Source organism: Rhinopithecus roxellana, chromosome 1 (genome assembly GCF_007565055.1).
Source record: "Rhinopithecus roxellana isolate Shanxi Qingling chromosome 1, ASM756505v1, whole genome shotgun sequence".
NCBI lineage: Eukaryota > Metazoa > Chordata > Mammalia > Primates > Cercopithecidae > Rhinopithecus > Rhinopithecus roxellana.
Genome location: NC_044549.1, coordinates 79,584,403 through 79,595,899, shown reverse-complemented (window position 1 = coordinate 79,595,899; position 11,497 = coordinate 79,584,403). Strand labels below are relative to the sequence as shown.

At 43.5% G+C, this 11,497-nt stretch overlaps 1 protein-coding gene across 1 annotated transcript; it reads right to left on the bottom strand.

Moving 5' to 3' along the window:
* Positions 1-6,551: 6,551 nt before the first annotated feature.
* LOC115896379 (40S ribosomal protein S3a) lies at positions 6,552-7,462 on the bottom strand. The gene has a single exon (XM_030926722.1). It carries the CDS (start codon positions 7,427-7,429, stop codon positions 6,635-6,637), a length of 795 nt encoding a protein of 264 aa, XP_030782582.1. The 5' UTR covers positions 7,430-7,462; the 3' UTR covers positions 6,552-6,634.
* Between the last annotated feature and the right edge of the window lie 4,035 nt (positions 7,463-11,497).

Below are 11,497 nucleotides of genomic sequence, written 5' to 3'. Positions count from 1 at the left end.
AAACTCCATCTCAAACCAAATAAATAAGTAAGTAAGTAAGTAAATAAATAAATAAATAAATAAATAAATAAATAAATAAATGTATAGATAAATTGAAGCAGCAGTTGCTCTAGATGTTTCTCAAGGTACAATCTCCAGATCACCTGCTTTCGAATAACTTAGAGGGTGTATTAAAAGGGTGCAGATTGCTAGACCCACCTTACATCTGCTGAATATGACTCTTTTGAAGGGCCCTGCAAACCACTTTTTAAACTAACATCTGATATATATCAGCCATCAAAGAATCGTCAGAAAACTTCTGGCTGCAGAAACAAATGCAGTCCCTGACCTTATTACCTACCACTCCTCAGTACTGAATTTTCTTTCCAGTTCTAACCCCACTCCCTCATCCTGACCTGCATTTGGCTGTTTGAAATACAGTAATTTAACTGTGACCGTATTGTTAGTGCTTTTTGTGAGAGATCCCACACAAATGCTGTTCTGGCATCTCTTTTTCAAATGTATGCAAACAGGATTCTAGAATTTCATTTTTTATTAGTTATCAGTCACTAATGTTCATACACATTCCTATCTAACAATAAAACATTTACTTATCCTCTTTTTAGTATTTTCTTATGAAATGAAAGATAATGTTGTTCTTGTGTCTAATGCTTTTTTTTAAAGTCATCAAGTTCTCCCACATATGTATCTTGTATCAGGCCAGCCAGTTTTGTCGTCAATCCTATTGGAAAGGTACCTGGGAAGGGGGAGGGGGAATGGCAGATGTACTCTTTGTTAGTTTGTGATATTATATAGATAAATTTGACCTTATTATGCCATTCTTCTGGGCCTCGGAGGTGAGGATGGGGCAGTGACAAGTGCTGAAACAGGTGGTTGGTGCCTGCAGTTTACTGGTCAGCCTGTTTTTTTTTTTTGAGATGGAGTTTCCCTCTTGTTGCTCAAGCTGCAGTGCAATGGCACGATCTTGGTTCACTGCAACCTCAGCCTCTCAGATTCAAGTGATTCTCCTGCCTCAGCCTCCCAAGTAGCTGGGACTACAGGCACCTGCCACTATGCCTGGCTAAAAGTCATTATTTTGTTTGTTTGTTTTGTTTTTTGAGACAGAGTTTTCCGCTCGTTGCCCAGTTCGGAGTGCAATGGCACGATCTCAGCTCACTGCAACCTCTGCCTCCCAAGTTCAGGTTATTCTCCTGCCTCAGCCTCTCAAGTAGCTGGGATTATGGGCATGTGCCACCATGCCCGGCTAATTTTTTGTATATTTAGTAGAGACAGGGTTTCACCATGTTGGTCAGGCTGGTCTTGAACTCTTGACCTCAGATGATTCGCCCCCCTCAGCCTCCCAAAGTGCTGGGATTACAGCCTTGAGCTATTGCTCCCAGCCAGGCCTTTTTTTTTTTTTTTTTTTTTTTTTTTTTTTTTGAGATGGAGTCTTGCTCTGTCGCCCAGGCTGGAGTGCTAAAACATTAGCCGGGCATGGTTGTGGGGGGCGCCTGTAATCCCAGCTACTTTGGAGGCTGAGGCAAGAGAATCGCTTGAACCTGGGAGGCGGAGGTTGCAGTGAGCTGAGATCACACCACTGCACTCCAGCCTGGGCGACAGAGTGAGATTTTGTCTAAAAAAACTTATCTCAAAAAATTAGAAAGCAAAAAACACGTCTTTTTTTCTCCCTCAAAAGAGGTTCAAGGCTTCAAAAGCATTCTTTAATGTGTCCCTCTCCATGTATCCTTTCTGAACCCCCAGCAAGATATAAACTTGTCTTTTTTTTTTTTTTTTCTGAGATGAAGTCTTGCTCTGTGTCCAGGCTGGAGTGCAGTGGCACAGTCTCGGCTCACTGCAACCTATGCCTCCTGGGTTCAAGCAATTCTCCTGCCTCAGTCTCCCAAGCAGCTGGGACTACAGGAACGTGCCACCACGCCAAGCTAATTTTTTTGTATTTTTTTTTTTTTCTTTTTTTTTTGAGACGGAGTCTCGCTCTGTCTCCCGGGCTGGAGTGCAGTGGCAGGATCTCAGCTCATTGCAAGCTCCGCCTCCCGGGTTTACGCCATTCTCCTGCCTCAGCCTCCCGAGTAGCTGGGACTACAGGCGCCCGCCACCTCGCCCGGCTAGTTTTTTGTATTTTTAGTAGAGACGGGGTTTCACCATGTTAGCCAGGATGGTCTTGATCTCCTGACCTCGTGATCCGCCCGTCTCAGCCTCCCAAAGTGCTGGGATTACAGGCTTGAGCCACCGCGCCCGGCCTGTATTTTTTTTTTAGTAGAGATGGGGTTTCACCATATTGGCCAGGATGGTCTCAATTTCTTGACCTTGTGATCCACCTGCCTCAGCCTCCCAAAGTGCTGGGATTAAAGGCTTGAGCCACTGCACCCGGCCAATCTTGTCTTTTTAGATCCTCTATAATACTTCCTTCCTTTTAAATTCTCATTTTAGTTATCTTACAGTTCCTTAATTTGTGGTCATATCTGGGCCTCCCCTTCTTGGTTATACTTCCTTGGCCAGTTGTAAATTCCCTTAGGCAGAAACTGCATTCTCTTCTTTGTGCCTATCAACAAATATTTATTGGATTTTCCATGTTCAGCACAGTAATGCATACAAAAGCATAAATTACAGAACAATTTAACCTGAAAGAAAAATCTTACCCATATAAAAGAAGTTATTATGAGATTGTATGTAAGTCTATGACTAATGGAGCTATTGGTCTTTTTTTTTTTTTTTTTTTTTTTTTGAGATGGAGTTTTGCTCTGGTTACCCAGGCTGGAGTGCAATGGCATGATCAACCTCCGTCTCCCAGGTTTAAGCAATTCTCCTGCCTCAGCCTCCTGAGTAGCTGGGATTACAGGCATGTGCCACCATGCCCAGCTAATTTTGTATTTTTAGTAGAGATGGGGTTTCTCAATGTTGAGGCTGGTCTCAAACTCCTGACCTCAGGTGATCTGCCCGCCTCGGTCTCCTAAGGTGCTGGGATTACAGGCGTGAGCCACCGCGTCAGTCCAGAGATACTAGTCTTGATCCAATACAGCTCTGTCCTGGGGGGTACAAAACCACTGAAGATGTGTATGGGTGCCTGGGCCCTCAACTCTAAGAAATGTGGCCATGGAACCTGCAATAAGATGCCCCCAACAGAGCTGCTTATATTCAAACAGAAAATGAGGCCGGTGAATATCTCCAAGCCATAAGATGATAAACCAAAGGCCAAGCTTCTTCATTCAATTTTCATGTAGTCCATAATTTCCAGGATTTATGTATGCTTCAAGGAGGGAGGGACACGAGAATATTGGTCATTACATGAGACAGGCAAATGAAGCCAATACCAAATTTTAATTTGATTTAGGAAACTCAAAACAAAGAAGGAGGCTGGGCATGGGGGCTTGTGCCTGTAATCCTAGCACTTTGGGAGGCCGAGGCGGGAGGATTGCTTGAGCCCAGGAATTTGAGACCAGCCTGGGCAACATAGGGAGACCTCCATCTCTAAAAAAAAAAAATTTTTTTTTAAATTTAGATGGGTGTGATGGCACATGGCTATAGTTCCAGCTACTTGGGAGGCTGAGGCAGGAGGATCATTTAAGCCCAGGAGGTCGAGGCTGCAGTGAGTCGTGATTGCACTCCAGCCTGGGTGATGGAGTGAGACCCTAACACAAAAAAGTAGAAAAGAAAGGCTTTATGAATAAAATGGGACTTGAATGAATCAGAGAGATAAGGAGAGAGAAAAGTATAAGAAGTAAACGAGGCCAGATAGGGTGGATCACACCTGTAATCTTGCAATTTGGGAGGCCGAGGCAAGAGGATCACTTGAGCCCAGGAGTTTGAGACCAGCCTGGGCAACAAAGCAAGATCTCATCTCTACTAAAAAATAAAAATAAAAGTGAATGACTAAAGCCTTGGGGTAGGAAGGATCACATTGGGTCACTGGAGCCCTGGGAAGAAGAGGAAAAGTATCAGGGAACACTAGAATGGGAAGTTAAGCCAGATAGGATGGAACTAGATTATGGAGAGCCTTGAAACTGGGGAAAAGGAATTTAATGTGATGGCAATGGGAATGGATTGGTCATTAAGGAAAATTAGAACATGTTTAATGTGGCTAAGGATGTGAGAACCTGATATTAGGAAGACTGACTTTCTGAATTGATGCATTAATTTGAACCTCAAGAAATACAACGGTGGGACCAGCAATGGAGAAGAGACAGAAGGAATAGAAATGAGAGCTGTTCAAGGGAAAAACTTACACATTTTGTGGATATGGAAAGTGAAGAAGATGAGCTACATGTGGGTGGTTCTAGCCTTTGAACATTATAGGCAGAACATTGTAAATACTTAGTAAATTGAATCCAAGTTAAAACCCAAAAAGGAGTGGGGAATTGGAGAGAAAGAACCAAATTTCCCATCACTATATCAGCTGAGGAGTTTCTTTCTACACCTGTATTTCTACAACAATGATAATATTTTGAAAATCTTTATGTTTCTCTTCATCTTTCCACCATTCTAGTCCAAGCTATCATTGTCTCTCATCTGAATTATTGAAATTGCCTCTCGAAGAATCTTCCCACTTCATTGTTATTTTCTCCTCCTCTGTATAGGGGTCCCCAAGACCACCCCCAGTTTCAGTTATTTACTAAGGAGATTCACAGGACTCAGAATATAGTCATACTCACACCTGTGATTTATTATGGCAAAAGGATTCAAAGCAAAATCAGCAAAAGAAAAACTCACATGAGACAAAGTTCAGAGGAAATGAGACCCAAGCTTCCAAAGGTTCTCTTCCACTGGTATCGCATGGGACATACTTAATTCTCCCAGCGGCCAGGTGCAGTGGCTCACACCTGTAATCCCAGCACTTTGGGAGGCCGAGGCAGACGGATCACCTGAGGTCAGGAGTTCAAAACCAGCCTGGCTGACATGGCAAAACCCCGTCTCTACTAAAAATACAAAAATTAGCCGGGTGTGGTGGCAGGCACCTGTAGTCCTAGCTACTTGGGAGGCTGAGACAGGAGAATCACTGGAATCCAGCAGGCAGAGGTGGCAGTGAGCCAAGATCACGCCATTACCCTCCAGCCTGGGCGACAAGAGGGAGACTCTGTCTCAAAAAAAAAAAAAAAAAAAAAATTCTCCCAGCAATGGGTTGTGACAGTACAAGTGAAGTATTGCCAACCAGGTAAGTTTGTTAAGGACCCAGCACCCCAGGATTTTTTTTTTTTTTTTTGAGACGGAGACTCACTCTGTCACCCAGGCTGGAGTGCAGTGGTGCAGTGGTGCGATCTCAGCTCACTGCAACCTCCGCCTCCCGGGTTCAAACAATTCTCCTGCCTCAGCCTCCTGAGTAGCTGGGATTACAGGCACCTGCCACCACGCGTGGCTAATTTTTGTATTTTTAGTAGACGAGGTTTCACTGTATTAGCCAGGATGGTCTCGATCTTCTGACCTCATGATTCGTCTGCCTCGGCCTCCTAAACTGCTGGGATTATAGGTGTGAGCCACCGTGCCCAGCCACACCCCAGGATTTTATGGGAGCTTGTTGCATAGGCACCCCCTGCCTATGCAAAATGTACCAAAATTCCTGATTCCTCAAAGGAAAGCAGGTGTTCAGCATTGCTGTGGTCTGAATACCTACATCGTTCCAAAATTCATATGTTGAAAACCTCACATAAGGTGATGTTATTAGGAGGTGGGATCTTTGGGATATGATTAGGTCATGGGAGCAGAGTGGGATTAGTTCCCTAATAAAAGAGGCCTGAGAGAGACTCCTCATCTTTCTACCATGTGAGGACTCAGTAAGAAGGTACCTTCTATGAACTAGACCCTCACCAGACACTGAATCTGCCAGTGCCTTCATCTTAGACATCCCAGCCTCCACAGCTGTGAGAAATACATTTCTGTTGTTTATAAGCCATCTCGTTTATGCTATTTTGTTTTATCAGCCTGCATATAGACTAAGATAAGCATAAAGCACAGCATTCATACAATTTAGACACAATGAGCCATTCTTGTCAGTTGGGTGGTGGAAACCCTCCCAAGATCCAAGTTCCAGCCAAGGACCACCCTTGTAAGCTGGACTTTGTTTTTGATTTTTTCCTTTGAGATAAGGTCTCACTCTGTTGTCTAGGCTGGAATGCAGTGGCATGATCATAGCTCACAGCTGCCCTGAGCTCCCGGGCTCAAGCAATCCTCCCGCCTCAGCCTCCTGAGTAGCTGGGACTATAGGCATGCACTATCACTCCTGGCTAATATAGATATATAGATATATATAGATATATATATATATTTTTTTTTGAAATAGAGTCTCTCTCTGTCACCCAGGCTGCAGTGCAGTGGCACAATCTCGGCTCACTGCAACCTCCACCTCCTGGGTTCAAGCAATTCTCCTACCTCAGCCTCCTGAAGAGCTGGAATTACAAGTGTGTACCACCAAACCCAGCTAACTTTTGTACTTTTAGTAGAGACAGGGTTTCACCACGTTGGCCAGGCTGTTCTCAAACTCCTGACCTCCTGATTCATGCACTTTGGCGTCCCAAAGTGCTGGGATTACAGGCATGAGCCACCGAGTCTGGCCAATTTTTGTATTTTTTTTTTTTTTTTTTTTTTTTTTTTTTTTTTTTTTTTCACAAATAAAACTTTTTATTTGACACTAATTGAAGTCTGAACTTTAAACAGATTCTTGGACTGGTGGTTCATATCCATCAGCTCGTTCAACTTTAGCACCTGTCTCGTCCCCAGTGGCTTTTCCAGAACTACTGCCTTCACCATGAAGCTCCATGAGCTTTCCCAATTCAAACTTGGGCTTCTTCAGCATTTTTACTTTTCTAACGAAGACATCATGGAGAGGATAAATAGATTGGCAAGCCTTTTCTATGTCTTTTCCAATGCTGTCTGGAATCAATTTATTGACCACTTCTTTCAAGTCATTTGTCTGCACTTCTCGGGTCATGATTTCCATCATCTTCTTCCGGATTTGGCGGACCTGTTGGTGCTGAGCATAAGAGGTCTTCCGTATCTGATTGTTACGTTTTTTAGTAAAACCAACACAGAACAGACGAAGCAAGTAACCATCGGTAGTCTTGACATCAACATGAGCTTCAATCATTGTCTGCCACTTTTTGACCATGGAACACATTTTGTCACGGGTAAGATCCATGCCATGGAAGTTAGTCAGGCAGTTTTTGCCCTGAACATCTTCAGTAATCAGCTTGAATTTTCTAAATGCAACTTCATCATTCTGCAAATCAGCAAGACTCACTTCAAACACACGACCCTTGAGACCATCAGATGCAATTTTGGTTCCTTGGGTCCTGGTGACGAGCGTCTTTCCAATATTTCTTATATTGAACATAGCAGGTGCTTTCACATCATACCAATCTTTCTTAGAAAATGGATCAACCACTTTCTTCTTGGCTCCCTTTTTGCCGCCTTTCGTAAGGCGCTTGTTCTTGCCAACCGCCATGGCGCTGATCAGAGAGCCGAAAGGCCAATTTTTGTATTTTTAGTAGAGACGGGATTTCACCATTCTGGCCAGGCTGTTCTTGAACTCCTGACCTCAGGTTATCTGCCTGCCTGGGCCTCCCAAAGTGCTGAGGTTACAGACATGAGCCAACACGCCCAGCCTAAGCTGGATTTTCAAAGGAGTGCTATTGGACCTACTATTAACCATATTCTGCACACCTTCCAACCTATTATTCAGCCAATAACTGGAGGGAATCTTCTTAAGATATAAACCAGATTATATATGTTAGACTAAAATTCAAACTCTTACCATGGTGCACTATTCCCTGCATGACATTGACATTGCATTCCTCTCCAAACCCATCTCTTGCCAGCTGTCCTCAGCATCACCCTCTAGCCACACTGGCCTCTAAGTTTCTAGAACATTATTGTCCAATAGAACTTTATGTGATTCGCCTATAATCCCAGCACTTTGGGAGGCCGAGGCGGGCAGATCACGAGATTAGGAGATCGAGATCATCCTGGCTAATACAGTGAAACCCCATCTCTACTAAAAATATACAACTTTATGTGATGATAGAAATGTTCTGCACTGTTCAGTTGTCTGTTGGCATTCACCAACCATGTGTAACTATTGACCACTTGAAATGTGGCTAGTGCACCTGAGCAAATGAATTTTTCATTTTTTTCTTAATTTTAATCAACTTAAATTTAAATAGCCAAATGTGGCTAGTGGCTATTCTACTGCAGTTCTAGAACATACTATTGAGTTTTTCCTATTTTAAGGCATTTTGTTGCATGGGAAATTAGCCTGATGCAATGGTAAACTTCAATTATACTATCAGGCAGGCTATCGCAGAGATCAAAGGACACAAGGGCTTACAGACCAAATTAAAATGCTTGAATCACATACAGTTTATTAAATCAACTTAGGCCAGGCATGGCAGCTCACGCCTGTAATCCCAACATTTGGAGGGCCAAGGTGGGTGGATCACTTGAAGTCAGGAGTTCAAGACCAGCCTGGCCAACATGGCAAAACCCCATTTCTACTAAAAGTACAGAAAAAAATTAGCCAGGCATAGTGGCACATGCCTGTAATCCCAACTACTAGGGAGGCTGAGGCAGGAGAATCACTTGAACCTGGGAGGCGGAGATTGCAGTGACCTGAGATGGTGCACACTGCACTCCAGCCTAGGTGACAAAGCGAGACTCCATCTCAAAAAAAAGAAAAAAAAAAAATCGACTTAAAACATACAGCAAAAAGCAAAAGGAAAGAAATGGGGTAAATTAACACACAATTAGGGAAGGGTGCAAACAAGATAGAAGGTTCACACTACATAAATCCTGGGTTATGCAATGTTGGTATGACTCTTTGCATCAATCTTCTCTGTTGATGAACCAAAGTTGACGTTTAAGTAAAGGTGCCCACAGACAGAAGGTGCCCTGAGTCAGTGGCATACACTTGTTCTACCAGAAGGACTCAGGAGGAACATGTACACCTGGCCTGCAGCTGTCACTTGCCAATTAACTTGCTGAACAACTATGGGTTTTATTCGGGTTATGAGTTTGTGTTTTTGGGCAGAGGACACATGCACCAGAATAGTTATTACCAATGAATAGTTGAATTAAGACCTCATAAATATTAAGTATTCATGTATATTTAGTGTATCCTGAACGTTAAATGTCTCGTATATATTTAACTTGCCATGAATATTTAGTGTCTAGGTCCCTCATGCATATTTATGCCTCATGAATATTATTTTTGGTTCTTTCATTTCTTTTTATCTACATTTAAAACACACATGCTCTATCCACTACTTATCTATATTTAACTCATCTTAGGAGTTTCCTCTATTCCATGTTTTTTATTTTTTCCTGCAGCATAACTCAGTATTCTCAAACAGTATAACAAATTTACATTTCACTTCTGCACACATTTCTGCTCTGCAGTGACCTTCCTCTGGCTCATATCATAACAAGTTCCTGTAGGTGCTTTCGGTCTCAGTGAAAATGTCACCTCCTCTGAGAGGCCTTCCCCCATTAACTATCTGTTATGGATTGAATTAGGTCCCTCATCCCAAATTCTCATGTTGAAATTCTAATCCCCAATGTGACTGTATTTGGAGATAGGGCCTTCAGTGAGGTAATTAAGGTTAAATGAGGTCATAAGGGTGGAGCCTTAGTCTAATAGGATTTTTGTCCTTATAAGAAGAGGAAGAGGCAGGCTGGGCGCGTTGACTCATGCCTGTAATCCCAGCACTTTGGGAGGCTGAGGCTGGTGGATCACCTGAAGTCAGGAGTTTGAGACCAGCCTGGCCAACATGGGGAAACCCTGTTTCTACTAAAAAATACAAAAACATTAGCCAGGCATGGTGGCAGGCACCTGTTATCCCAGCTACCCAGGAGGCTGAGGCAGGTGAATTGCTTGAACCTGGGAGGCGGAGGTTGCAGTGAGCCGAGATCGTTCCACTGCACTCCAGCCCTGGCAACAAGAGCAAAACTCCATCTCAAAAGAAAAAAAAAAAAAAGAAGAAGAGGAAGAGACAACAGAGGCCAAGTAAAGTGGCTCATGCCTATAATTCCAACACTTTGGGAGGCCAAAGTGGGAGGACTGCTTGAGCCTGGAAGTTTGAGACCAGCCTGGGCAACATAGAAATACTCTGTCTCTACAAAAAAAAACCAAAAAACAAACAAACAAACAAAACTGCTGAGTGTGTAGAGTGTGTCTGTAGTCCCTGCTACTCAGGAGGCTGAGGTGGGTGATTGCTTGAATTGCAGGTCAAGGCTGCAACAAGCTGAGATCGCGCCACTGCACTCCAGCCTGGGTGACAGATCAAGACCCTGTCTCAAATTTTAAAAATTAAAAATAAATAAAATCGAATTTAAAAAAAGAGAGACAACAGAGAATCTGTGTGTGTGTGTGTGTGTGTGTGTGTGTGTGTACAGAAGAAAAGCCGTGTAAGGACACAGCAAGAAGGCAGCTGTCTATAAGCCAGGAAAAAAGGCCTCACTGGAAATCTAACTCTGATAGCACCTTGATCTTGGACTTCTAACCTCTAGAACTGTGAGAAAATAAATTTCGGTTGTTTAAGCCACCCAGTTCGTAGTATGTTGTTATGGCAGCCTCTGAACTATTTTCGCTCGCGATATCTCTGATGCCAAATGTGTGGGTTTTTTTCTCATGCCAACCAATTCTCCAGCTCTCTGGATACCAACTGAGTGTCCAACAATTCAGTTCAATTCTGACCCTCTCCCTGGAGTGAGCATGAGATCACACAAGTTATAGATAGGCTCAGTCCCACAAGACTGCTCCCCATTCAGATGTCAGTTGTAAGTCCCAGCTTGCCACCTATACTTCTGACCAACCAGCTATAAACTGGAAGCTCCCATTACTCCCTCATTATGTTTCATGATTTGCTAGAATGGCTCACATAACTCAGGAAAATGTTTTATTTACTATTAACGGTTTGTTTTATTTTATTTTATTTTTTGAGACGGAGTCTTGCTCTGTCGTCTAGGCTGGAGTGCAGTGGCACGATCTCAGCTCACTGCAAGTTCCGCCTCCTGGGTTCAGATGATTCTCCTGCCTCAGCCTCCTGAGTAGCTGGGATTATAGGCACCCACCACCACGCCTGGCTAATTTTTGTATTTTTAGTAGACATGGGGCTTTGCCATGTTGGCCAGGCTGGTCTCGAACTCCTGACCTCAGGTGATCCACTCATCTCAGCCTCCCAAAGTGCTGGGATTATAGGCGTGGGCCACTGCGTCCAGCCCTATTAATGTGTGTGTATATATATATATATGATATAACTCAGGAAGTCAAATGGAAGAGATGAATAAGGCAAGGTACGGGTCGTGGGGAGGGCTTCCATGCCTTCCCTGGGAGTGCCACCCTCCAAGCATCTTGATGTGTTCACCAATCCGGGAATCTCTCTGAATCCTGTTCTTTAGGGTTTTTACGGACGTTTCATTGTGTAGGCATGAATGATTAAATCACTGGCATCGGTGATTAAGTGGATCTCTGGTTCCTCTTCCCTCCCCACAGATGAGGCAGTGGGGCTACAAGTTC

Bases quoted from the DNA above. Each gene is read 5' to 3' on its own strand.
- LOC115896379 (XM_030926722.1), bottom strand. From the start codon at position 7,429: ATGGCGGTTGGCAAGAACAAGCGCCTTACGAAAGGCGGCAAAAAGGGA.